This window comes from Oryzias latipes, chromosome 17 (genome assembly GCF_053564925.1).
Source record: "Oryzias latipes strain Hd-rR chromosome 17, Olatipes_Hd-rR_3.1".
Taxonomy (NCBI): domain Eukaryota; kingdom Metazoa; phylum Chordata; class Actinopteri; order Beloniformes; family Adrianichthyidae; genus Oryzias; species Oryzias latipes.
Window position 1 is genome coordinate 21,939,146 of NC_136253.1, and position 27,460 is coordinate 21,966,605.

The window sequence follows — 27,460 nt, forward strand, 5'->3', positions numbered from 1 at the left end:
ACTGGATTAAAACCATCATGGCTTTTGTTTATTCATCCTGTAGACGGCACCGTTTTTAAAACATCTTTAAGGTTTTAATGTAAGTATTAAAGAGAATCAAACCTGCAATATCTTTCTCAGCGTCTTTGGATCCTTTTTCTTTAGCTTCTTTTAGTTGGCTCCTCAGTTCAGTAATTTTCATTACTAGCGGGTACACAAACATTCAGGGTGTCATTGTGTCATAGAAGACAGAAGCTGGGATTCCTCAATGATAAGTGTTCATACTTAGTTCATAGTTCTTGGAGTCTGATTGTTTCAGAAGTTGTTCACTTTGTTGGAGCTCCTTCTGTGTAACATTGAGCCTGTTTGTAAGCTCTGAAAAGGATTTGGAAACCCGAGAAATGAATCAATAAAAACAATATTTAGGCAGGCGCATATTGACATGTATAACGTGTGTTGTTTTTTTACCTGCAAGTTTTTCAGTGTAAGTTTCTTTCAGGTCTGATATCTCATCCTCCAGTGGCTGGATTTTCTTATACAGTTCCATAATCTGATGAGCTGTAAAAACAACAGAACAGATCAGTTAAAACAAAAGTTTTGAATGATTTTTAGTAACTTATTTTGTTGTTTTAAACAACGTAGACAGACTCTTACAAAAATTGGCAATCCTCATATCATTGGAGTTTAGCAGCTGGGTTTTTTCCTCGATTTGCTTCTTGATGTTGTCCCGTTCATCTTCCAGATCTTAAAAGAGATGAACATAAGATGTGTGTGGTTGTGTCTGTGTGAGGGTGGAACTGTTGATTTCCTACTGCATCCCACCTTTAATTAGCTTGGCTTTTTCCTCCAGCTGCTGCACTTTCTCTTTCTTCAGCAATGATATTTCATCTTGTTGAGACAAGATCTGAAACACTTCAGGGAACAAAAGGAATGTTTGTATCAGGAATTCAAAAATGAAGAGTCCAAATTATTTTCCATCATACTAACCCAGTTTTGTGTTTTCACTGGTTTTATCTTCAATTCCGTTAATCAAAGTAGAGAGTTCTTTTTTGAGAACTATAGACAAAAATAAAATATTTACCTTTTTTTTAAATAAATGTTTTAAATTAATGTTGTTTTTTTTGTTTTTTTACCTTTTATCTGATTAGCATTGGTGTTATTTGCTCCTACGTTCACCAATCGTTCTATCTCCACTTGCACAGCAATGATCCTGAGGACTGAAAGATAAACACTTTGAATTTCCGTTCCATCACTAAAGAACATAAACTTCATGGATTCTGAATTCGTTGAGACATTTTGTTTTGGTTGGCCTCACGTTTTTGTGCTTCAGGACTCCTTTCTTTAAGTTCTCCAGCTTTTTGCTCCAGTTCTTTGTTCTTTTCCTCTATTATAGCCGTTAGCTCTGGAAAAAACACAGGTTTCCTCAGTTTTTCTGCCTTCGAAACAAAGACAATCAGCATCAAACTGTATTTTTTGTGCAGTTTTTAAAAAATGGAGTCATCGCTGGACATTTTTTGTCCAAGTCTAGTGTAAAAATCCGCTGAAGGAAAGGGGTTGAAAGAAAAAAACAAACAAACATCTTTTGCTCTGCATCTAGCTCTTAAATCTTCTCACCTTCCACTTTAGATTTGGACACAGAGTTCTGAAGTTGCTTTCCCAGCTGTTCCACTTCCACACTTAATGTAGAAATTTGAAGAACTGCAAGAATGAAAAGAATGGAATTGAATGTTCAGAGGTCTCTCCTGGGGTGTAGCCCATTCATCCACCTCCACTCCTCCATTTTCAGCACTCACCAAGTGAACTAACGGTGTCCGATTTGCTTTTAAGTTCCTTAAGTTTGGTATTTATGTCACTCTGCAGATCTGCAGTAACGCATGATTCAAATGTTTGTTAAAGAATACTTCCTGTGTCTAGAAAGAATTGTGCGTACTAACCGGGTCAACTTTTACCTTTAATTTTCTGTTCATATTCAGAACATTGGGTTTCTGTCTGGGTTATCTTGTTCTGCAGAGCTAAAAAGAAATATCTTGTTGATCATCAGATTTGAAATGACTCATCCCAAAAACTTGAAAGTATAATGACAAAACCTACTCATAATGAAAGCTTTATTACGATTGTTTTCCTCTTCTTGGAGCTTCAGCTGGTTCGTCAGCTCTGTAAATAAAAGTAAAGTTGCTTTAGGATTCTTTCCAGGACATCTAGTGCACAAGCAGACACACAAATACTTTAAGAAACAATATCTTTTATTTGTTTGAAATAGGAAATGTGGGAGTTTTTGTGTGGGGCAGCAGTTGCTTGGTGGGTTTGGATAGAGGAAAAGAGGATGAGTGAAACTCACTGGATATTGTTGCAGCACTTGTATTATCCTCTTTTTCCTTTTGTTTTTCAATGTCTTTGAGTTTAATTTGGAGTTCAGTGATGCTCAAAACTGAAAAAAGAAAAATATTCAACCAGGGTGGAAAAAGTACTGCAGATATAATCTTTACCTTTAATTTTACGTCAAATATGTTGTCATATCATATTTTAAAGCACACTTTTTTTTATTCATTAAAGACAAATGACTTAAAAACAGCTGAAATGTTTATACTTGGCTTGAAATTAGGAAGATACAGACAAAAGATTAACTAAATAACTATTAAAGTGTTTGCAACAGCATTAAACACAAATTAAATGGATTTTTTTTTTAAATTTGTTTTAAATGAAACTTGTTTTACAATTTTTTTATGGTTTAAATATTTTTCCAAGAAAGTTTTAGATGCAGTTTTTTACTTACTAAGTTTTCCATTTGTCTGGTTTTTCTCCATCACTTCATGGATGTAACGCTTCAGCTCGTTCTCCTTGGCTGCTAACTCATTTTGAAGTTCTGTCACAAAAGACGTTTAGAGATCCCAAAATGAACCATCAACAGTAATAACAACAGTTTGTTATTATCTGTGTGTTAACACACCTGTCAACCTTTTTTTTTTTTTCAAATTCAGTTTCAAGCTAGAAGCAACTGAAACTCTTTATGATTTGATATTTTCAACTTGGGTGGCTTTTCTTTCGTGTTATGGCACTAAAAGTTAGTTTGAATGGCTTACGAGTTTGTGTGGAATCGTGTGTTATCTCGAGATTGGACAGTTGGTTCTGTAGATACTCCACCTGACTCTGCAGTGTCAGAATTTTTAGTACTAAAAAAACAGAAAAGAACAAGCTTAATGGAATAATGGATTCTACCTGCAAGATGAATTTGATTCCCCAAAGGTCTGTCTGGTGATCTTCATGCTCACAGCTGTTTGTACTCACCCTGTAATGTGTTATCTTCACCATTACTGTCTATTTCATTCACTAAAGAATCCAGCCTTTTTTTCAAAGCTGTAGATAAAAATCACACTTGGTTAATTACAATAATTGATAATTGGGTTTAAATAATTCTGTTTACCTGCTGTTAAAAAAAGAAACAGCATCTAGCAATGAATACCTTGTAGCTCCTTATTTGTCCAATTGGTGTTCTTTTTCTCAAGATCCCAGATTTTATTCTGCAGATCAATAATTTCTAAAACTGAAAAGAAAAAGGATTTTTCAATCAGGTTAAGGGTTACTCAACGTAATACCCACCCACCAACTTGTTAAACATTTAACATTTTGTGAAAGTATGTCTAAGTATGTCTAATATGTCTATGTCTTTATAAACCAAGTAAAGATGACAGCCTTTAAACCTACCACCATGATTTTGTGAGAGATTTTATATTGAGAAAAAAAAATGCAACACTGAAACCTATTGTTGATGATAGGTACTGCAACCAACTGAAGTTAAACACTCGTTCACTAAGATCCAGCCCTACTTTGATTTATAGCACACCTGAGACTCCAAATTAGTCTAAACAAAGAACTCCCCAAAGTTCTAAAAAAATAACAAAAACATTTTTCTATTTTTTAATACAATAGTGGGTCAAATTGATTCTTGATTAAAAGACTAAGAGGACTGGACACAAAGCAGAGGCAAACACCATGACAAAAATGTGTCGAAAATATTTTTGATTAAACAAAAATAAGAAAATATATTATTCTAAGCAGAAGAACATACATTACAACAGTGCAAATAATCAACTAGTCTTACTTTTCCCTTTTGATCTGAAAGGTTTTGTTAACAGGCCATGCTGAGTAAAACTTACTATGGAATAAGCAGACTAATTATGAAAAGGAGGATTGGACAAATAAATCTATGTAAAAACCTGTATGCTAAAGCTCATTTCAGCTTCTGAAAAAAACCCTGACGTGCACAGAAAGAACGTAAACACCTCATGCAGTTAAAGCATGATAAATTCCATGCTTTTCAAAGGCTGCAAAGTGAATAACTCATTATACAGAATGATTATATTTGATCTTTGATGAAAAAAATCCATGTCGTTATGTTAAAAAGGCTAATTTAGCTTTTCACATACTCGTTTGTGGATTAGAAATCAGTCTCTGGATCTCTGCAGTCTTGAGGTTCAGCTCTTCTTGTTTCTGCTCCAACTGTCTCATCAGCTCTGTGGAGGAAGATGGAAAATGTAGCTTTAACCTCTGAAAGTAAGAGATCTTTATGAAAAAATGAACATATTACAAATGTCTCCTTTTGCAAAAAAAAAGCATATGAACTGGAAAGATTTAATTGATAAAGTTTATGTTGACATAATCAATTACAGTAAAGTTCATTTAAACACTTTGCCAACCACAGACCAAAGTGTGTTTACTGATAAAATTGAGAACTGATTAAGATTATATAAGTAGATAAAAAACATCCATTTATGGTAAAAGTTAACAGTAAAACAAGGAAAAATAGAAAACATAAAATAAAAAAGACTAAAAATCTATCTAATCCCTGACAGGTGATTATGACAGATCATGACATATTAGACTAACAGAGTTTTAACAGAACTTTTTTTGTGATTTTAGATCCGAGTTCTGCAATTTTCAATGCTTAAAGAAAATAATTTGGTCCAATTTCTTACTGACTAAAACCCAAAGAGAGCCACAAAGACCTACTTTAGTATAAAAGTTCTTTCAAAATATAATAACATCCTAGTTGCAGCAGATTCATTATAATTAAAAGGCAAGATAGCAAAGTCAAACACATTTTTTCATTGTGATCATTTTGCTATACCTTCATCCTTTTACTTCATTAAAAAAATGACAATGACGTAGATTAAAATTGTTTTTAAAAGTCTGTGCATGTAAATTATGTTATACTTTTATATAATTCAAGAACTTTATCTCTGAACAGCAACTTGACACGTATTGAAAATCTAAACATGGGTGACCACATTTATAAAACAAATTTAAAAAAATCACAATTTAATCCAAATTGGTAGCGTTTTCCTTCAAAGCCACAATGAAAGGATAAAAGAGCCACATGTGGGTCCTGAGCTTCAGTTTGCAGATCACTGCCCATGATTAATAGTTTAGGACAAAAAAAGGTGTAACTTGTCAATTCAAAATTGTTACAGAACTAAACTTTACACAAAACCTAAGACAATCAAAGCAAATTACAAGGATCATGCAAAATAAAAATAACTGAAATGATCTGAGCCCAGCATTCAATTTCCGCACAATGCTGTGAGAAAAAATAGTAACCGTAGGTGGATGGAAACAGGAGAAGCATCAGAGTTTGTAGAACATGAGAAAGACAATTTCCAGGCCTGTACTAATTTCTGACCTCTTCTGCAGTCAACAGCTGCTGCAGAGAAGATTTCACCAGTACCACAAAATGATCTGAGATCTAATTATCAGAAAGTTCAATGCTAAGCTCATAGGGGCCCTTTATCACCAGGACAACATCACTTGCACAGTGCAGTTTAGTTACCTGGTGAAAATAAAATCAAAACTCAAATCTCCTGTAAGCAGGTTGTGACTAGATTACAAAGGCAAATGAGAAAGCAATTTAAGCTCAAAGACATCTTTTGAAGATTGATGTTGGGCTTTCTCCCGTTCCAGAAACGTGTGGTGAGGTAACAAGTGGAAAATGCTTTGCCTCTGTGCTCACCTTTTCTCATCATTATCCCATCCTGCTCCCCTGGAAGAAAGCGGTCATTCAGCCCAAAAGTCGTCTTTTCAAATAATGGGGCCTTTATTGGATGCAGTTGCGGTTCGTCGTTAAGATCTTGGGGTTTGCGTCTCATTAACAGCGGGCTGGAAATGTTTTTGCCGCTTCTTGACTGAAGCCAGTAAATCTGCCTGCGAGGGACAAGAACGGGGGAGTCTGGACCAACGGAACAGAAGCCAAGAATGAGCCGGAGTCAATGAACATCTGGAAAAGTGCTTGCAAACATTTCCAGATGCAGGACGACAAGAAGGCTACAGCCTCATGCGCCACTCTCTCCAGTGGGAAAGGGGGTACTAAGACCTGAGAAGGCATTCTGGGATCTCATGCTAGCAGTGGGGGAGTTTGAAACCGGCTATCACTCCGATTAGAATTTTGAGAAAGGTCACACAGTTACAAAAACCCAACTCTAACTACATTTTATCACTATCAAAATCGTTGCCAGTGGTCTTTTACTTATGATTATGCAGCTTTTAAGATTAAAATCAAAAGACCTGTGTCGTTTTTTGAGACATATTTTCTGCAGAGCAGCAAGAGTTCATCAGAAATTTGCCTCTGAGTTGAGGCTGGGACTGAAGTAACCCTACAATGATATCCTATCATTCCTTTGTTTACAATCTCTTCCGCTATATTACAGCCCCTCAACATCCCAAGCTAACATTAGCGTGGCAAAAGAAACAAACAAAAAGCAATATTGGAGCTATCCAGCTACACAGTTTTGAGCCAGATGCCAGCTCAGACGAGGAAAATGAAGAGGATCTACTTGTCTGTAAGTGGATGCTTTAGAATTGAGGTGGAGCAGCAAGACTTTGGCCCATCCATCGCATTTGCTGGGTCACAAACCTGAGCTTTCTCAAACGGCTCCTAAACCATCACGATTTTAATTAAAAAAAAAGTACTCAGAAATGCAGGTCTAATCTTAAATCATTTTATATATGTCTTCCATTGTGAAAAAATGCTACAAGATCATGTTAAAAACACCAAAAACGTTGGAGTTGGCCTGTCATGAGAGTAAAAGTCAATGCTGAATGAACGTTTTAAACAGAAAACTCCCAAAAGACCTCAGAAGTCCAAGAGGACCTTTAATCTATGCTTTTGTTGCAATATGTTTTTTCATTCATCAAATATATTTGTATATAGAAATACTATATTGGGCCTTTTTAATTAGAAAGGGACACATTTATGTAAATGTTAAATGAAAGAGATAAAAAAAATGATCAAGGTAAATATTCCTCACACCCTCACTGAACCACTGTGATGCTTTTCAGAAATACACTTGACCTTCGTTGCTTCTGGAAGGACTGGTCATCAAAGAAGGTTTTGGTGGTGTTCATTGGAGTGTTTATCATCCGTTATGAGTAGTGTTACTCACGTTGACTGGTTTCTGATCCACTTTTTGACTTTGAGATCTGCTCCCTCAAAGCCTTTATCTCTGCATGCAGGTTGATCACGTTCAGAACTAACAGAAGAAACAAACGTTACTGTAAAATTCATATTGGAAGAAACATAAATGTAGTCTCGTAAAAAAATACAGCTCTCGAGCCGGACTCACTGAGAGCGGCTTTGGAATCCTCCGTTCTGTTGAGTTTCATGATCTTCTGCGCAAGCTCTGTCTTCAACTCTGTTGCAAAACAGAATCATCTTGAAATCATATAAGAAAAAAAAACAAGGTATCAGTAAACTCGGGTTAAACTCGTGTGGCTCACTATCATGTTTTTCTTGAAGTCCTGAACACTCCTCTTGCGTTCTCTCTAGTTTTTCCTTCAGATCTATGTGATAAAAAAGTGGACACCGGATTATAAAAACCTTTTTTTGCAGAAATTGTGCTAAGAAAAACAAAAACATGTGAGGACTCACCCTTTATTTCAGTCTTAGCTTCAGCATAGTCTCTTTTATAGGTTTGAAGCAACGTTAAAATATCTGATTTAAAACACAAAATATGCAGAATCACCACTAAATTCCAAAATAGACTGATTTTTGATTCTGTTGGAAACAAAGGTGAACTCACCCTGAGTTTCACCTGTCGGTGCCACAATTCGCTGTTGTCTCAGCTCTTCCATGACGCTAATGATCTTGAAGACTGGCCAACATGAGGAAAAACATTTGTTGTTGAGTTTTTTTGGACGTTAAATGTTGTCTAAGTCGAAGGTAAGGGCAAAAATGGCTTCCTGTACTCACTCAGCTGGGATGTAGCATAGTCTGTCTGCTCCAGCTTTTTCTGCAGCGCTTCCTCCCGTGACTTCTCTGCCTCCATCTCATCTATTTTAGCTAAAATATAAATCCAAAATATCAGCACTTGTTTACCTTTGCAGGACAAACAGCAGCAAACTGTTTTGTTGTGTTTTTCCACCTTTGAGTTGGGCTTCCAGGCTCTCTTTATCCTTTTGCAACTTGGCCAGTTGACTCAACTCATTCTGCAGCCGGAGAATTTCTTTGGCTGAAGAAAAGAGCGTATCAGGTTAAGGATGATGTAAATGCACAGCGACAACAACAAATAAAGTGTTGACACTTACTCAGTTCTTGGTTATCTACATCATTAGCCAGTTGGGAAATCTTCTTTGTCAGCAACTCACCCTTTTGTCTCCATTGCAAAAGAAAAGCTAATAGCACAAGCAGGAATTGCACCAACAGTTCAGGGCTTGAATTTCATCTCATAAATGGGTCAGACATTCCAGCACTCACCTGCATTCCTGTTCTTGGATTCTTCTGTAAGGACCCGGATCGTTTTCTGGATCTGTGTGATCTTACTGTGCACTGAGAGCATTTCTAGCACTGCATGAACAAAGAAAACAGTTTAAGAAAGGTCTCACATTGAACTGACTTAAAAAAAAAAGGTTTTGAGGCTTTGAAATTGTTTCCCTGACCAGCTGAGATGGTCTCCTCTTTGCTTTGCAACTCCCTGATCTTCCCGTTGAGCTGTTCTTGTAGAACTGATCAATTATACAAGAGTTCAAATAAGTATTGTGTCATCCATCAGACAGTTACATTTCTACTCATGGCACGCTAATGACAAAAGATTTTAACGTTATTATTTATATTTTACTTTTTAACTGTTCATTTACAAAAAAAAAAATCTTGTTTAGTTTAATCTGTCAAAGTGACCAAAATTTACCCAGAATCCTCGAGTCTGACTGATCAACAGCTTCCCCCTTTGACTCAGTCTGGTGTAAATCCCAGATCTGGCTTTGCAGTGAGATTATCTGTAGAACTGGACGGAAAAAGGATGAACATCTATTGTTGTTTGGCTGCCCCTAAACCTCCTAAATTAAAAAAAAGAGAAAATCACTTACTAAGTGCAGCATTAGGGTGGCTGTTTTCAAATGGCTCTCTCTTTGAGTTCAGCTCTGTAGCCTTTTCTTGAACCTCTCGCTGCAGGGCTGTTTGCAAATGACAAACTGCTTAAGCTTCCTTTCTAATTATATATATATATATATATATATATATATATATATAAGTCTGACTAAGCAGAGATTTAAAAAAAAATTGGTTAGAGTTAAAAGGATCTTTGCTTACAAGATGCAGTACGTATACATCAAATCTGCAAAGCAATTTTTCTTAAGAGCAACTTTTCCACCAGAATTTTTTTTTGCGTTCGTTTTAAATGTAAAAGTTGATCATTTTGTTAATCAGTCACAACTTGGTTTAATTTAAACCACCATCAGAAAATAATTATTCATTTATACAACATATATGTTTAAATGTGTGTCAATCTTAAACATGACATTCAGAGAAATACATAAGAAAAGACTCACCCTTTATCTCACTGGTAGCAGTTGCATTTTTAGATGCAAGTTGAAGTTTCTTCTGCAAAACTTGTACCTCCCTTGTGACACCCAGGATCTTCAGTACTAGAAATGGCATTTACAAACCAATAAAGTTGTTTAGGAGGATAGAATACCTCGAATAAAGTACAACAAATGATTTTAAGCCCTTTTGCTCACTTTGAAATGTTTCACTGTCGATAACATCCAACAGCTGGTTCATTTTAGTCTGCAGTTGGGCTTGGTAGGCTGTGAAAAACATGGGGAAATCAGTTTTGCTCCTGCTCTGAAGTGCCATGTGTTCCACTTGTGCGGCAAGAGGTCACAATCTCACAGCCAGCGATGGCCGACGCCGTCGAGCTGCATGTGGACAGTCGCATTTGCAGCTTCCTGACCTCTCTCCTCAGCCCCAAGGTCTCTTCATCTGAGATAGAAGCATCATATCAGTTAAAGCAAAAAAATAAATCGATAAATAAACGAAACACTGAACTCGCCAGGAGTTCATGCTTACCAAGCTCATTATAACGGCGAGTTGTTTGCGCAAGCTCCAACTTCATGGATGCCAGCGCTTCTTTCATACCTGACAAAGAAAGAATGGAACAAGGACAAAAACAAAATCATTTTTGGGCCGTTTTAGTATTTTCTTTAACCTTATTTCAGTTTAAACATCTGTTTTCGTTTGTACTGCGCTTACTTTTCCAAAAGCAAAGGTGCTAAAAGCTACTGTCTGCAGCTTCAGCTGTTTGGAAACGAATTTTTGGTACTTAAATGGGCAACAGTATAAATAAAGAAATTAAATAAACACTTACCTGTACATAACTGAATTTTTATTTTCTGTAAATGAGTATAAACAAGAAATGAAGACAAAATATTATAAGATTTTACAAATTAAAAGCTTGTTGGCAAAATGGTGGAGTTCACATACCGTCACGTTGATGCGACTCGGATCCGTCATATCTCCTAAGTCAAACTGAGACAAATTTATTTTAAAAAATAAATGCATGGGGCAGTTTTTACTCTGCCATCTAATCATTTTTAAGTCAAGTTTATTGGGGAACTCACTGGGATCTTTGAAAGGGCTTCATCCACCTCAGGGTTTCCCGTACTCTCAAATATATCTCGCACATTTGAGACTAATGATAGCAAATAAATACAAAGACATGGGGTTACTGTTGTTTAGATTTGAATTTAGGTAGATCAAAAGAAAAGCTCCTTACCATGTCGGAGGTCAGATGTCTTACAGACGGCGGTGAGAATGAGGAGAACCCAAATGAAGGAAGACGTTCCAACCATGGCTCTGCTTAAACATGAACTTGTCACTCAGCTTCTCTTTTTTTATAAGTCACTCAGTGATCAATGGCTAAGAGTCCCACCCCTTACCAGTAAACGGAGGAGTTGAATTTACAGCAAATGGAAAAGAAATACCAAGTCTGTATACTCAGCATTTGTGTTACTGTATTAGTGAATAAAACAAGTTTATCCAGAGCAAACACTGAGGCAACATCAGATTCTGTCACGGTTCAAAGTGCTACTAGGAAAAAAATTAAAAAGGAGACCAAAGAAAGAACAACTTACAAACTTATTACTGTGCTATCAACTGTTTTTAGTTTGGTGTGTTAAAAAAAACGTTTGTGCCCAAAATAATAAAGCAACAAAGAGAAACATAGGTATCATTACCTATTAAATGCTGCAAGCAAATAAAATCATAGAAAAACACCAAAGAAAAAAAGATTTTTCACTTCAACATATTAAATCTACCAAGTCATACAGACAATCTTATTCTAAATAGAAAGTAATTTGTAAACAGAAAGCTTTAATTTTAGATAAGAATAACTAGAGTTGAGACATGAAATTATGCTATTTAAGCTGAACCCAAAGAAACACACACAGCTCTATGTCAAACGTCTGAATAGACAGGACTTCTTTCAAAAATATGTTTTAATTAATTAACAACAATTTAATTACATTGATAAGCTATACAATTATTTAATGCTGAGTTAAAATAACACATCAAATGCAATCAGTATAAAGCTCTTAACCCCTTAAACTCCCAATCATTGAGCACATTTTAAATACACTATATTTGACATAGCCTACATTTTTTAAGTAATGTTCGTATTACACACAGCAATGAGTAATAGTAAAAAAAAGAGTAATAGTAAAAATAAAAAAAAGGATTAATATTTGAGTGGGATTTTTAAAGGGTTGCTGTTATATTCTGCTTTGTCTTTAGACCTATTTTACAGAGTAAATTAAAAAAATGCTTTGACCTTAGACCTGCTGACTTCCGAACAGTGCAAGTGTACCTTACCTCTGCTCCACAGAGTAAGGTTAACTGAGTACAAGTTTAGAGGGAATGTAAATAGAAGTCTGGCAAGTAATGAAATTATATGTCATATTTGGAAATGGCCACGGGCAACAGATATTCTATAATATTCAGTACTGCCTGAATATTACTGTTTTTTTAAATCAACTTTTTCTCCCTCTTTAATCTTTAAGCAGACGGAAGAATTATCCTAAAAAGGAAATTTATGTATAAAAAAATTGTTTTTTCACATTAAAATCTGAAAATTGACTAATTTTTTCAGGATTTTACAAATAGAATAATGTGATGTTTTGATGTCATTAACCTCACATGTTCACTTTTGGTCAGTTTTTGAATATATGGTGAACCTAATGTACTTGTTTTGATCAATCTGGGAGATAACGTTCTAGATTAGGTCAGCAAGCCCCCATACTTCCCATAATTCACCATACCAACAGACTCTTTCAGTCTGTTTCTTCATTTTCCTGCTCGGTTTACGATCCCATCGACAGCTTCTGCCAGTATAAACAAAGTTGCTCGTAAATAATTGATCAGACATGTCAGGGTTAATTTTAATGGATTTATAGTACCAGAACTGTGTCTACACTAAGATAAACGGCTGTATTTGCGGTGAAGATAAGAAAGCACTAAACTCCACAGTCCAGAAACCAGAAAAGAATAAGATATATTTTTGGGAACAGGTTAAACATTGCTATGTATGAACCTGACAAGTTGATGTATTTATAATTATTAATATTATACAAACCGTTACTTTCTACGGAAGAGGATTAGGGCCACGGTGAAAGAAAAAAAAGGGCATGTGTCATAAAGTAGAATTGATTGTGAACTTTTTATTGCTGGTTTGTAAATACATAACAGCGCCATCTGCTGGCATTGTACAAAAATTCAGCACATCTCAATAATACACTTAACACAAGATTATTCTTTACAAATAGATGGAAACAGGAAAATAAGAAAAAAAGAGAATTTAAAGACCAACTTACATAAAAATAAAAATAAATATATGTTTAAATAGCGCTACTTCTAAACATTTACAGATGTTTGTCCTGGCTTTTTTTGTAATCTAAAGCCAGAGACTGGTTAGTCATGATTTCCTTATGTATTACTCAGTTTCTGACTACATTTAGTTATTATACCAACTTAGAATCGTTTTAACAATGGCAGAACTAAATTGTAAATATTAAAGTATGTCGAAAATAATACAATAAAAAGTAGCTTAACAGCTTTTAGAAGCATTCTGGTGCGTTTGACATAATTTATTATCCTAATTTTAACAATCCTGTTTAAAACAAAGCATAAAACTAGCGACAAGGACAATAAACTCTTATTTTTAGCCAGGAGTCTCACACTAACTTCATTTGCCACATGATCTCGCGAGATTACACGTGTTGTTTCGTGAAGAACGCGTAAGAGAGCACGGCTGGTGCAAACGGGATTTCTGCGAGATAACATCAAGCAACCAGCGAGGATCCGCCGTTGTAGGACTGCTCCAGCGGGTTGTACTGAATAAAGAGGAACTCTCTCTGAATTACGAGGTATGTTGCGCTTAAACACCTAAATAAATCGACGCTAAATATAGAACAATTAGGACAATACATTGTCCTAATAAACGTAGATGTAACAGTTCTTAACGTTTTTGTTGCTGATGAACACGTTCATGCGAAGTTTTGTTAAGGACTTTGTTGCGACTTTTGAAAACATGGCAATCATGGGGGAAAGGGGCACATTTATAGGTAATTAAAGATATATGTATTTATATGTTAAGAATAGAACATAAAATAACAGAAACAGCATCAAAAGGCACAGTAGTAACTGTATGTACATTTCCTCAGCACTGGATATTTTTTTAAATTTGCATTAAGTTTGCATGATCTGTTTTCAAGTTATTCATTAAAATTATGAAACATGTTGACTAACAGTGAATAGAGCTGTTGTGTAAGAATACCACAAATTAGTGGGAACTCTAGTCAGTGCTGCAATAAAGTTATGCAACTATGATAAGAGCTTTTGTTTTTTTTTTGCCCTGACAGAACTTTGAGGTTTTTTTTTTTTTTTTTTTCACGGCACATGATTTCAATTCTTTTCCCAGAAGAGATGGCCTTGTCTGGATGGGTGTGCGTTGTGACGGGTGCCTCCAGAGGCATTGGCAGGGGCGTAGCTCTCCAGCTTTCGGAGGCAGGAGCAACTGTCTACATCACAGGGCGGCAGGAGAAGACCCTGAAGCAAACTGCTGCTGAGGTGAAACTGCAGTGTTGCAATAAAATGCTCATTTCCTGGAAGAAGGGCAATTCGGCAGATAGTCTAACATACAGGCGCAAAGAAATAATCTGCTATTTTCTTTGTGGTTTGCAACAGAAAGAGAGGAATAAAATCTGTTTTATGGGAGTTTTTTTTTTTTTTTAAGTGATTCGGTGCCTTAAAAAACAAAAGCGGACAAACATAAACTAAAGGGAACACATTAAATGCTTTATGCTTAAAAACTTAAAGACTTATTACTGTTTTTTATTTTCTTTTTTGGTTTATTTTCCATTTAAAAAACAAACAAAAAAGAAGCAGCGATTTATCGAAGGTACTAGATTTGTGCAAAAAATAAGAGTTATACAAACATAGACCCTAAGATTACGAAGCAAAAGATTAAGAATAGAAGGTTATCTGGAAAAAGCAGTAGTGATTACCAACGTTCTTATTAAACTTGCATCAACCTCTAATGTTTAAAATTAATTTTGACAGCCCGAATCTCAAGTTGATGTTGAAAGAAAAACCTTTCCGATTGTAATCCTGATGGGCAGGTTTGTAGAAGTTATAAGCCATTAAAGTTCCTGCCATATTTTCAAGTGTTCCTCCTTTTTTTTTTTTTAAATCTTGCCCTGTTATTAATTCTGATTAACTTTTTTAAATATATATATTTTCATTGCAACAAGCTGAAAGGTTTTTTCTTTTGGTAATTAAATCTATAAACACAAAGGGGACATTAAATAACTTTAAAGAGAATTTGGCGTGATCAGCTTCATTTAGTGAAAACTTTTGTCTTTGACAATAGCTATTGTGTGGGAGACGTCTGTCTGGCTCTTATTGTTTAAGGTGTTTTTACTCCCTCCAGGTGAGTGAAAGAGGTGGGAAGTGCGTGCCAGTCATCTGTGATTCTACAAAAGATAAAGACATCGAAGAGCTTTTTGAACGGATTAAACGGGATCAGGACGGCAGACTAGACCTGCTGGTTAACAATGCCTATGCTGGAGTTCAGGTTGGAATCTTTTTAACATATCATGAAACTTCCCACTTTATCCCTTTGGGGTGAAACCTCCTGCGTTGCTGACCTCAGTTTGTGTCATTCCAGAATATTTTTGACAACATGGAGAAGAAGTTTTGGGAAACAGATCCTAGTGTTTGGGACTCCATCAACAATGCAGGTCTCAGGTAGTTAGAACTTTCAAGTTGACTTTTTCCTTCTATTTTAGTTGCTTTTAAATGTTAGATAACATTTTTAACTTAATTTTTTCCATCTGACAGGGGTCACTATATATTCTCTGTTTATGGCGCCCGGCTGATGGTGGCTCAAGGCCGCGGTCTGATAGTGACCGTTTCATCCATGGGGGGGCTGAAGTACCTCTTCAATGTAGCGTACGGTGTTGGAAAGGCAGCGGTAGGAGAAAGAAGGCTCATTGTTTCGCTTTTGCCCCATAGAAGAGTGGCTGCAATCCTGCCTTGTTTGCTTCTTATCTCGTCACTCGTTTGTTTGTGTTTCCAGTGTGACAGGTTGGCAGCCGACATGGCAGTTGAGCTAAAAAGCAGAGGAGTGGTTTCTGTCAGCTTGTGGCCGGGGCCAGTGCAGACAGAGCTGGTCACTCAATTTATGGAGGAGGGTGATCCATCTGTGGGTCAGGGTAGACAGGTAAACTACTGATCTTTTGGGGAAAGTCTGTCTTTGTGGTTAGTTTGTGAAATTAAACAATGTTTTTTTAACCAAATACAGATGTCAAACATTTTTGCCAATGGAGAAACAACAGAAATGAGTGGCAAATGTATTGTCAATTTGGCAAAAGGTAAGTCTTAATGTTTGTAATTACGGTCTACAGAGTTGCCTTACAGGTCTAACTGAAATGCACGACTCCAGGAAGTACAACTGGAAATGTAGAGACTCCAGTTGTCCGATAATAGTGTAATCCACTAGGATGTAGAATAGAAATAAATAGAACAGACAGCAGCAGATGGTTGTTCTCCTGAATCCTCAGTAAACAGGACTGCAGCAAAAAAAATTGTCTGTTGAGCATTTATTTATGCTTTAACTGTAACATAGTAAAAAACAAGTTGGCTTTCTTCTTCTATGAGCCAAAACTACGGTGGCCCTGGAGTGCAAATCACAACGACGCAAAAACATATTAAAGATCACAACATAACATTTTAGAAATCATCACAAAAAGCAACAAAAAAAAACATTTCAGAAAACTAAGTAATTTCCATAAATCACAATAAATTGTAAAAAGAAGTGAAACAAAATCAGAAACGGTAAAAGGTAGGTACTATGGGACATTACCGATTGGATGACAGTAGAAAGAAGAGGAAAAGCAGAAGGATGTTCTGACTGACCTGTGGTAAAATATTATTGAGCAATCACCAAACTTTTGCAGTGGTCAGATAATAAAAGACTTATCTTGTGTTGGAAGATATTGATGCCAAATCACTTCCTGTTAAAAAGATGAACAAAGGTCATCACCCATTCAGTCATGTTCTAGAATATCCACCTTTTCTGTTTTTTTTATTGTTTCCTTTTTGTAACATTTCATTTTAATTTCTGGAAATTATTTTTGTTTTCTGAAATATCTTTTTCATTTAGTTAAATTTTTGTGTTTTTCATTTTGATTTCTGTTTTTTTGTTTCAATTTCTAAAATTTAAGGTTTTTTAATGATTCCTTTTTGTCGTGATCTCAAATAGGTTTTTGGATTGAGTTGATGTAATTTGCACTTTAGAGCCAATAAACATTCTTGAATCATTTGAAAAGAGTTATGATAAAAAGCTGCAAACAAATATATTTGTTTGATGTATTTTTAATTATTATTCTTTTAAGCTTGCCTTGGTTCTAAATTAGTGATTTAAAAAGAAAATTTTTTTTCTTTTAATTATAAAAATATACTATTTCTTTTGAAAAGGAATGAAATGGAATAAAAACAGAATGGTACTGTCTCAACCAATCAAAATGATCTGAACTGCCATACTTTTCCTAAATAAATAATTATCATATTGACAATGTGAGAACTTCAAATGGTAAGAAGCAGGCTTGCAACATAGTCTGTCAATCAGTTAAAGGAAACTGCCTAAAGACCATTTGACTTATTTTGCAGAAGAATGATCGGGGTTGTAAGTAATTTTATGCTTTCTTTTGTAAACATTTGTAAATTTTCACACAAAAAACTCAAAAATTAGGCTAAACTGTTGGTTAAATCTTAAGTTAGCTGATTTTTGCCAACATAAACATTCTACTGAAAATAAGGTTAAAGGACGCAATAAAATTCTTACATTATTAGCAATATCCTCTTTTTTTATTTTCTTTTTTGTGGGTCTTTTATAACATATTTACTGGTGTTTTAGATGTTTACTGGTTACTGTTATTCCATGACAAAAAAAAGATATCTGCAAGCTCGTTATTTAATGGTGAAAATCAAATCATCTTTATTTAAATGGCGCTTTAACAAGACCACAGTCAAACTGGGTGCCATACACTAAAAAAGTCAAAACATAAATAATAACAAGTAAAAGGTTAATACACTTAAAAAGTAAAATATGAAAAAAAGGACTGTAAACACTGAAAAAGGCAGAGCAGAGTCTGTGTCATGAACCTAGCTAGATCACTGTGAACTCATAAGATGATATAAAAACTAGAACACACACAAACTAAAATTAAAAGGCAGATGAATAAATGCAGGGCTGAACTGATATTCTTTGAGCTGTCGCAAAATATTTAGTTTCTTTTTACTACATTTTTTTAATCTATTCAAAGCTAACTCACTTTTTAAATATTCAAGCAGATTCTTAAGTCCTCTTTCAGTTCACAAATCACAGACAAAAGGTCCAGGTCTGCACCAGTTGCCATGTATGAATACTTCAAAATGTTGAAAAGAACACAAACATTCGGGAGCATCTGACCAATTATGAAGCATCTCAAATATTTGTAGATTTTGCCAGAAAAAAGACAAACTTACTTTGAATTTATGCCAGCAAGAATCCAAGACGGTGAGAATTTGGGTTCAATGTATCAAATGGGCATGTGTCTGTTTTCTCCCTAAATTTGATGATTAGATAATTAGATGTTTAGTTGGTAAACTTGGCAAACAAATAAAAAATAAAAAAGTAGTTTTATATGTACCTTCATTCCCCTTGTAGTTTCAATGCTGCATTCAACAACTAATGGAAACCCAGACATTCTAACGTCAGCCTAAGAAAAACTGTAATAAAAATCAGGAAGACACTAACAGGTAATCAGATTACATAGAATCTGATTACTAAGAACATATTTATATTTGATCTGCGAATGAAGCATTTAAAGTTTTTAGGAGCATTGTTGGCTTTTGTCTTTTTTTTTCCATTTGGTCACGTTTAGACAACATAAGGGTTTCAGGGTCGCTTCTTTGTCCAATGTTTATTTTCTTCTTTGGACACCACTGAAATGCTTTTAAAGACCCACTCCAGTCATCTTTTGATCTATTAGAACCGCTGTCACTTTTTAGGACCCCAGTTCATTAGAAATTGACTGTTAAGTTGTGGGCGGGACCCTTTGGTGCAGAGCAAAAAAAGCCAATTTTCATTTCTACGTCACAACTACAAGCTTTTTCAAACAGCATTTTTTCATCTGCTCCTGATTCACAATGATTTGAGTAAAAAAATACTTAGAAATTGAAATTTAAGCTTCACTTTCTTCATATATATCATTATCTTGAGAAAAATGTTTCAACAAAACAACATTTTCATCTAAGTGGGTCTTTAATGATTCATGTAAACCACTTTAAATTGCCTTGCTTTGCCACAAGCTATGTAAAAAAATTTAGGGTGGTCTAAAAGTTCAAACAAAAATGATTGACATGTGCACAGGTGTTTGTTTCAAATGTATTCTAGAAATATACATTAACATTTTTAAAAATAAGTATAGTACTTGAAAGACCTTTTCGTAGACTGTAAATATATTGCTTTTTATTTCTATTTTTTCCTTCTAAGATAAAGATATAATGTCGCTGACTGGAAAGGTGCTCATGACATGTGACCTAGCCCGGCGTTATGGGATAAAAGATATTGACGGTAAGCCTGATTTTAATTTCTTCCTGACAGTTTCTTTTTAAAGGATTGAGAGCTCAATGGGATATCTTGACACGTTGTACATTTGGTTGTTTCTAGGGCGGAGTGTAACGGATTTCACGTCCCTAAAATTCCTCCTGACCCAGGTTCCGTACCTCTCCTGGTTGTCGGCGATTGTTCCTTCATTCATCCGCCTGCCGCGCTTCGTCCTCACTTTGGCTAGCAGCCACTTCTAACAACTTTCCACATCAAAACATACACCAGTATAGCAAATGAAAGTTGTAATTCCTACAATTTATCTTCCCAGCCAAATTAAATTTATTTAGAAAAAAAATGTATTAACTCCACGGTGTTTAAACCATTTATTATCATCACCAAATTAATATTATTATTGTAAGTATACACATTTATTGTACTTTGAATGGTGTTTTAAATGAGATTACGTTTTTTTTTTTTTTTGCACATTAATGAAACCATGTTGATCGGTAAAAGTTTAGCTCTTAATATGAGTTAAGCACTTAAGAATCCTCACAATGTGACTATCTATTCATCTATCCATCTTACCAAAAGCATGGTTGCGAGGACAGCAGCCCAAGCAAAGATGTCCAGACCTTCCTCTCCAAAGATGGACAGTTCCAGCTACGTCAGAGATTCAACTTTCGGCCAAATTTTCCTCTCCGGCTGAGTTGTGGGATCCCCAGAACTCAGACAGTGAGGGACCGCTACCCCAGAGGCACTGTCCCTGACCGCCATGTAATGTTGTAAAGGCGTGTCACGGCGGACCTCTTCCAACTTGGGTGCCTTCCCACCGAGGAGCGTTTTGACCACCTTTGTGACTTTGGCTTGGATGATGGACTTACCCACCTCTGTGTCCTCAACTTCTGCTTCGTCAGTGGAAGGCCTGTTGGTAGGATTAAGGGGTGTGCCTTCTACCTCTCCCCAATCTCCTCAGTCAAGGTCAACAACTCAGCACCAGCACTCTTGGTGGTGTTAGCAGAGAACTGCAGAATTTCTCCCAAACTCCTCCCAGCTCCAATTTCCCACCTCTGCCACTGCCCGCACTCCATGCTGCTTCCACTCCTGATACATATCAGCTGCTTCAGGAGTCCTACAAGCCAGTCAGACCTGATTGGACTCCCTCTTTAGCTTGCGTCATCCCTTACTTTCAAAAACTACCACCATGTTTGTGAATTGCTGCCCCTATACACAGCTGCGATGACATTGGACCGCTCAGGCTCAGTGTCTTGGTGTGGTTAAAGCGCTCCAGGATGTGGGAGATGAAGATGGTCCCAACAGACTCTCACAGTACGTTTGAGCCAGCAGAATTAGCCTCATGTATTTTGTGACGTTTTACACAGCTAAAAAACCCTTTTATAAATCGTTCAATGTTTTTGGACATCTTAAAATGGGTTCCTTTCATGTCTATGGATGTGCAACAGAGCTATAAAAGTTTTTCAGAAAATATAATTTAACAATGAAACCAACAATTTTGTTGGTTAAGTATTTTGTAGCACTAGCAGTACAAGCCAATAGAATAAAAATATTTTGTACTAGTTCATGTCATCGATCAAACAAACCTATTATTTGATCAATGGTTTGAAGCTAAAGGTAGAAATAAGCCTGTTTTTCGTTTTGAAATAAACCCAGAGATTTTGTAAGAAGTGTAAAGATTGCACCATTTTGTATTTTATAATAATGTAAGAAGGACATGAGTCGGTCTTTTTAAAAATACATTCCATTAATATTATTTTGTCATTCTCGTATTTAGTCATAACATCAGAGGCTTAGCTGAAGTGGAAAGTTCCTATCAACTCTGCTCACTGCCCGCTGTCTAAAGCCTGACCTCAGACATGAGTCCCCTTTGCATCTTCAGTTTCATGAACTGAATCCAGATTTGTCTTTTGGAATATTCACAGGCCTTAAAGTCCCACTCCGATAATCTTTTGATCTAGTTTTAAAACGTTCCCAGTGTTTCTTTTTGTTTTCTAGTATGATTATTCCATTTTTAGGCACAATCAAAAAAAACTTTCATTTTCTAGGACTGCTTCTACAGAACGGCAATAGTTCATTGGAAATTCTGATTTGTTGGTATGGAGTAAGTCCGACCCTACTTCCCATCATCCATCTGTTTACTCTTTCTCCCTCTAGCTTACAGCCCCTCACACCCTCAACCTAACATTACAGGTGCAACAAAAACAGCAAGCAATATAGAAGTCAGATGCCAGCTCGGAAAAGGAAAACAAAGACGTACATGGATTTAGTCGTGTACAAGCAGAAGGGAGCAGGGAGCTTGTGGCCTGCTTTTTCAAAAGGCATTTTTTCCTCCCCTGATTCACAATGATTTCAATAAGAAATGATCAGAAATGCAATTTTAAGCTTTATTTTCTGTATATATGACCTACATTATTAGGAAAATGCCACAAAAACAGATTAAAATGCAAATTTTCCTTTGAGTGGATCTTTATACCACAAACTCCCACACCGCCATCCTAACAAACTTCCAACTTCAAATGATGAAAAGATACATATATATATTTACCCCTTGCTTTAAACCCTCCTTTTTTCAGTGAAAAGCAGAGTAACCATGCTGAATGTAACTGAGCATTTACACCTCATCAGATTTATTTTTAATTTGGATTCATGTCTGTACACCCTTTTAAAATACAGGTCATGTACTTTAAGAAAGTGTCGCTGCTTTTTGTTGTCAGAAATAAAGTTGAATTTAGTTTCCAAACTTAAAAGTCTCCAAAGATCTTTAATTATAAAACTATGGAAACAGATATCCTATGGGGTCAAGATGACCACTAACATGTTCTCCCTACCACGAGAAAGGTGGAGAGGATTTCATGTAATCCATAGAAACCAGTGAGGTTCACAAATCATTGAAGAAAAAAGTTCAGCTCACTGTCTAGTGGGGTCTAGATGACCTCACTCCCAATGTCAAAGAGCCTAGGATAGCACAAGGTTTATGGGAATTTGGTAAAATCTACATGTTCATTAGTCTGATTTAAGTTTGAGTAATCTGATTTCGGGACCTGCCTAATGGTTGGAGTTTGGTTCAGTGTAACGGATTTGTGGCGCAGGCCCTTCCTCCACCCTCCCTCCAACCCGCCGCCTGTTCATCCAGACTGGCACACCCACCCCGCCGTCATTGTGGGAGAGTCATGTGGGCCTCGTGGGCTTCCTGGTCGTCAGCTCCGCCTCGCCTCGATCTGGCCGGACAGAGAGAGCACTTCTCCGTTAAAGAACAAAAGCAACAACGAGCGGACCGGAGGAGAGGAGAGGAGAGGCGGGGAGGGGGGACGGGGGGAGGAAGAGACGTGATTTCAACTCACCCCCTTAATCTCTCGGCTTGGACGTTAGTGAGGCCAGCAGGAATTAGCCGACGACTGAACTCCAGCGAGCGACGGGCAACAAACTTGGTCGCCTCGCACATTTGAATCCAGCCCGTAATCCGTCGCGGTGCTCGATAAACAAGACAAGGGTCAAACCAACAGACGGACGGTATTGTTTCTTCGACCCGCCTCGAAAAACTTCGGCGATACAAAGCCGGGTGGAAGGGGCTCATCCAGAACTTTCAACGGTTTTCCGTTGGCGTCGCTTAAAGGAACGCGGAGGATACCGGGTTATTTTTGGCATTTGAGGTAAGTTTATTTTTATGTTTTCACTGGAGCGTGTCTAACGGCGAAGTGCGCCTGTGCAGAATCGAGTGTTTTAGATGGTACGCCACAAAGGGGTGAGACATTTAACTGTTGTTGTTTTTAAACTTTTTACCAACAAAAAATGGGCACAAAAACAAATTAAAAATAAAACGGTCAAAGCTAGGAACAGAAATGGAGCTAAACGCGGAGGAAGGCCAGTTATCTCTTCTAAGGGGGTTCAGCTGTTTAATGAATGAAAAGTAAGAGGAACCTTTCACAAGTATTTCACTTAAATTCACTTTTTATATAAGAAAACAACTCAAAATATTGGATGTTTGATTATGTGATCACATTAATTAACAAATAAAATATTTGTTCATTCAAAATAAAAATATGGTTTTATACAAACAATTTCACAATGTTTTAGGTATATTGTAATAAATTTTTGGTCCAAAGGTGAATTATAATCCCTTGAATGAGGCTCCTTTAAAAGAACTATTTATATCATGAACTTGCACAACACCTGCTGCATTTACACACTCATCCACATGTACGGATTAACCGATGCTTCCCCTCATGGTTAATGTGGGAGGATGGCGTTCCTCTGGATCGGTTCTGTTGTGGGATCTTCTTTAGAACACATGGCATTCGGAAAACTTGGAAGTGAAACAACAAAGCTCGACTGAGTGAGGGTAAGGGAGGGGACGGTGATGAATTCCTCGTAGATGGTCCTTCCCTGTGCTTCCACCCTCTCTGACCAGTCCCCCCACACATGCAAAACAAAAGTCAGTCGCCACACTTTGGGGGAGGGGAGGCTCAGTCTGGACGGAGTATACGACCGGTTTTATAGAGTTCAGAAGAAGTCGAGAGAAATAGGGGGGAGGGGTGACAGTTGTTGGAAAATTGACTTTGAGAACGAGAACAACCCCAAAAGTATCGACACCGTTGTTCTGATCTCTGAAGGGTTCCACTTCCACATAGTGATCTTATCTTTGGAGTAATAAGGATATGATGATTTTCAACTAAACGCTTTTTTATCCCTTTTGTTTCCTTTCTAGGTGACGGAGCACTATTTGATTGCCAACATGGCATCGTATACTGAACACAGTGGAAAAAATGGACGACTGGGGATCATAATTCAACCTTTTGATGGAAACCAAAAGGAGAAGGGATATGAAATTGATGTTGAAACCAAGAGCCCTCCCAGGGATTTGTGCCATTCAGCCAGCTCGGCTGAAAGCAACGTTGGTGGTGTGGCTAGTTTCACCACCAACAACAACTCTGTTGTGTGCTTGCCTCTGGTCTCGGAAGGACTGAAACTGGTGTGGACGCAGTCTGATCAGACCAGAGAACTCGACGAGATCCCAGAACTTGTTCACGCCTTTAACTTATTCCCGTACCCGTCATCCTCAGAAGTCGGCACCCTGGCGCGGACGTGCGCCTTGCCACTGGACAAAGTTAAAGTGTGGTTTATGGTGCAAAGAATCAAATATGGCATTAGCTGGTCTTCCGAGGAAATCGAGGAAACACGGAGGAAACTAGCTGTGCCGGAGCTATACGATAATTCCACTGAATCAAATGAAGAAGCCAAACTGAAAGAAAAAGCAAAAAGTCTGGAGGAGTTGGTAATTGAAGATGACAGTGATGAAGAAGAGGGTGGTTTACCTAGCTTTACTCCTCAAAGTAAGAAATCAAAGTGCGAGTCGCCAGATTGCTACAAAGCAGTCAAATCCAGAGCTCCTTGTTTCAGTTCCACCCTCCCACCCCCTAAGGATTCATATTTCTACCACCCACCAGCAGAAATGCCAGCTAGTGCAGCAGCTGATGTCTCCCTTGACCTTACAGAGGCAACTTCAAGACGGCACGGGCGCTACAAAAAGTCCAAAGCTCAGCTTGCCGCTCTGCGCAAGAGCTTCCTGAAAGAGAACTGGCCGGCAGAGGCAGAGCTGAGACGTTTGCAGGAAGAAACCGGGCTAAGTCGCAACGATATCCGCAAATGGTTTAGTGACAGTCGCTACCAGCTAAGAGTTGGCCGGGGGAGCCTGGCGGCGGCACAAGGCTATTCTCACAGCGCCGCTGTTGGAGGTAAACATGAGTCGGAGACTCAACCCCTTCCACTTGTTAGTCAAAAGTCACTTCAGCCCAATGGGGTGAAACCCCCCGAGGGAACACGCAACAATGGGATTAGAAACTCACACTTCTTTCAGACATTTTTGTCTAACAGCCTCGAAGCATTTGGGGAAAGAGTCCTTGAGACACAGGGCCATGAAGTGATTGAGGAGCTTTCTGGAGATGGGGAGAGTTTTAGAGATGAAGAGCCAAACGATGAACAACCTTTAGAGTTAACGAAGAACTTTAGGAGTGAACCAGACATCATCCTGGAAATAAAATCGTCGCCTTATTCTTCCCCTTCTGTCAGTCCACCACCAGTTGCCTCCCCACACAAACCATTCTCACACAGATTCGGAACATCGAAAAAGTCACTGCACTCGGCCAGAACCAGTCCCCCACAGACAGCCCTGGGTTCCTCGGGGGCCTCCACCTCCACATCTCCTACTCTCACTCCAGCAGGGCGGCCAAGGAAGACCAAAGAGCAACTGGATGTGTTGAAGCAGCACTTCTTGCAGTGTCAGTGGCCCACAAGTGCAGATTACACTGAACTTGTTAAACTTACCGGATTACCCAGAGCAGATGTTATTCAGTGGTTTGGTGACACGCGGTATGCTGTCAAAAATGGCCAACTGCGCTGGGTCAAGGGCGTCCGCGATCAGTTCCTGGCAGAACTTGCAAATCAACAAAGCAGCAGCGGTTTGACAAACAAAGGTGGGACGACCGCTAGAGGGCGCAAGCGCAAATCCAGAGCAAACGGAACAGGTGCAAACTCCCCGGATATCCAGCCCCTGCTGGCATACTACCTTTCAACAGGGTCGCTCCATGAAAAAGACCTTGACACGCTATGCAAGAAATCAAAAATGAGCTACCAGCAGGTGCGAGATTGGTTTGCTGCTCAGGAAGTTGTGAAAACTGACCAAGAACCCATTGATGTTGGAGAACATTTCTAGAAGTTGGTGGAGGACTACACCCAACTTCATCACAACAGGCTGAAAACATCGGGGTTCACACTGCTTTAATGAGGCACGTTTTGTAAAAATCCAGTCTTCCTAGAACAAGCCTAGAGCGAGGTTTGTGATTTTTCATATATGCTGCATTTCCTACTTCTCCTTAATATATTTAGACTTGAATTATATTTGCCCTCTTTGTGTTACTGTAAACAGTGACCAGTACACTGGTTTGCTATATATTTTTGTAGCTTATTTTGTCTAGATCACTAAAACAGATTTGTTAGTATTCTACATGTTGGATGGTAATTTAAATTGTTTGTAATTTTGGTACCTGAATATAGCAGATGATTAACTGCTTTAGGGAAACGTCTGCATTGATTGAATAATGTGTGCAGTTATTCCTTTACAGCCAAGAATTCCTTATCATTAAAGCACACTGGACATGAACTTTTTTTTTTTTTTTACTGACATCTTGCACTTTGGTTTTTGAGCTTGCTGTCATAATTCCACCAATTTATGGCTCTGAAAGCCATCATGTTTGAATGCAAAGCATGATGAAGAAAATGTTTTTCGTTCTGATCAGTGTATTCCTGAAACGCATTCCCTGATTTTGTGTGAGTCACTCTGTTGTAATTCTTCATATCAAAATAATTTGTCATATGCATATAAACAGACCTTTGTAATAGTTAAATTTAGGTTGAGGAAGCGTATCTTACAACTGTCTAAATAGCCAATTTAGTCATTCAGTGAAGTTTTTTTGGGGGGCAAAACAAGTGTACACGTGAAAAGCAGACATGATTCAAATCCAAAGATGATTACATTTTGTCAAATCATGTTTTAAAAGATGCTTTCAGGTTAATGATTTTTTTCCCTAAGTTAACCATGTCACGCATTTGTAATTGTTCTATACGGAGTAAGACTTACTTTAAATTTTTTCCTCAAAATGTTCACACAATGTTCAAATAACTGGCAACCTGCCAAAGTAGAGCAGGTCCTTTTTGTTTCTGTTCTGCCATCAAAGTCTGAAAAGCTTAATTTAAGTGTCATGAAGTGGGATCTGTTCCTACAAGTAGCCTCTTCTTTTATCAATGTTTCCGATGATTTTTTTTTCCTGTATTCAAAGAGACATTTGCACACTTTGTCGCTGGAAACCAGTAAAAAGATTTGTCTTGATAAATAAATGCGTGAATAGATTTCTTTGGATTTAGTAGAGAGAAGCTAGATTTTCAGAAGTAGTTACACATTTGTTATTTCAAATGAACACTAAGAGGGGGAAAAAAGTAAAACTATGTAAAGCAGCTTTTAAGAGGAAAAATAAAAAAAGGTATTTTGAGAAAACCAGATT

General features: G+C 37.3%; 3 protein-coding genes across 8 annotated transcripts in view; 2 read left to right on the forward strand and 1 right to left on the reverse strand.

The window, feature by feature from the left end:
• The window catches only part of si:ch211-14a17.10 (uncharacterized), a 34,522-nt gene that overhangs the window by 2,038 nt on the left and 5,024 nt on the right, over positions 1-27,460 (reverse strand). Inside the window, exons 1-41 of one of the 5 annotated variants that reach the window (XM_078935502.1) lie at positions 22,748-22,890; positions 22,554-22,624; positions 11,019-11,098; positions 10,864-10,934; positions 10,727-10,771; positions 10,611-10,635; positions 10,313-10,381; positions 10,136-10,225; positions 9,982-10,050; positions 9,793-9,888; positions 9,331-9,417; positions 9,153-9,248; positions 8,905-8,970; positions 8,723-8,812; positions 8,554-8,640; positions 8,391-8,477; positions 8,219-8,308; positions 8,049-8,120; positions 7,898-7,960; positions 7,747-7,809; positions 7,593-7,661; positions 7,413-7,499; positions 5,984-6,199; positions 4,404-4,490; positions 3,440-3,520; positions 3,265-3,333; positions 3,060-3,149; positions 2,753-2,842; positions 2,318-2,407; positions 2,071-2,133; positions 1,929-1,991; positions 1,773-1,841; positions 1,594-1,677; positions 1,295-1,381; positions 1,113-1,196; positions 967-1,035; positions 802-891; positions 634-723; positions 448-537; positions 265-354; positions 103-183 (exon numbers count right to left, since the gene is read on the reverse strand). In XM_078935502.1, coding sequence (XP_078791628.1) covers positions 103-183; positions 265-354; positions 448-537; positions 634-723; positions 802-891; positions 967-1,035; positions 1,113-1,196; positions 1,295-1,381; positions 1,594-1,677; positions 1,773-1,841; positions 1,929-1,991; positions 2,071-2,133; positions 2,318-2,407; positions 2,753-2,842; positions 3,060-3,149; positions 3,265-3,333; positions 3,440-3,520; positions 4,404-4,490; positions 5,984-6,199; positions 7,413-7,499; positions 7,593-7,661; positions 7,747-7,809; positions 7,898-7,960; positions 8,049-8,120; positions 8,219-8,308; positions 8,391-8,477; positions 8,554-8,640; positions 8,723-8,812; positions 8,905-8,970; positions 9,153-9,248; positions 9,331-9,417; positions 9,793-9,888; positions 9,982-10,050; positions 10,136-10,225; positions 10,313-10,381; positions 10,611-10,635; positions 10,727-10,771; positions 10,864-10,934; positions 11,019-11,098; positions 22,554-22,564 — 3,196 coding nt within the window. In that variant the 5' untranslated portion in view covers positions 22,565-22,624; positions 22,748-22,890. Of the gene's footprint in view, positions 1-102; positions 184-264; positions 355-447; positions 538-633; positions 724-801; positions 892-966; positions 1,036-1,112; positions 1,197-1,294; positions 1,382-1,593; positions 1,678-1,772; positions 1,842-1,928; positions 1,992-2,070; positions 2,134-2,317; positions 2,408-2,752; positions 2,843-3,059; positions 3,150-3,264; positions 3,334-3,439; positions 3,521-4,403; positions 4,491-5,983; positions 6,200-7,412; positions 7,500-7,592; positions 7,662-7,746; positions 7,810-7,897; positions 7,961-8,048; positions 8,121-8,218; positions 8,309-8,390; positions 8,478-8,553; positions 8,641-8,722; positions 8,813-8,904; positions 8,971-9,152; positions 9,249-9,330; positions 9,418-9,792; positions 9,889-9,981; positions 10,051-10,135; positions 10,226-10,312; positions 10,382-10,610; positions 10,636-10,726; positions 10,772-10,863; positions 10,935-11,018; positions 11,099-11,181; positions 11,296-22,553; positions 22,625-22,747; positions 22,981-27,460 lie in introns of those variants that run through there. The other 4 variants (XM_078935501.1, XM_023965323.2, XM_078935499.1 and 1 more) reach the window with 4 other exon arrangements.
• On the forward strand, positions 13,501-21,080 carry dhrs1 (dehydrogenase/reductase (SDR family) member 1). Of its 2 annotated transcripts, none has more exons than XM_023964770.2 (9): positions 13,501-13,662; positions 14,217-14,365; positions 15,228-15,371; positions 15,465-15,544; positions 15,638-15,770; positions 15,876-16,019; positions 16,101-16,170; positions 19,335-19,415; positions 19,512-21,080. In XM_023964770.2, the coding sequence occupies exons 2-9, from the start codon at positions 14,222-14,224 to the stop codon at positions 19,646-19,648; spliced, it is 933 nt and encodes a 310-aa protein (XP_023820538.1). In that variant the 5' UTR covers positions 13,501-13,662; positions 14,217-14,221; the 3' UTR covers positions 19,649-21,080. The 2 variants fall into 2 exon arrangements, with proteins under 2 accessions (XP_023820538.1, XP_023820539.1); XM_023964771.2 differs by having other exon boundaries at positions 13,521-13,662; positions 14,220-14,365.
• On the forward strand, positions 22,915-27,296 carry homeza (homeobox and leucine zipper encoding a). Its single transcript, XM_011486560.4, has 2 exons — positions 22,915-23,056; positions 24,112-27,296. The coding sequence occupies exon 2, from the start codon at positions 24,139-24,141 to the stop codon at positions 26,113-26,115; it is 1,977 nt and encodes a 658-aa protein (XP_011484862.1). The 5' UTR covers positions 22,915-23,056; positions 24,112-24,138; the 3' UTR covers positions 26,116-27,296.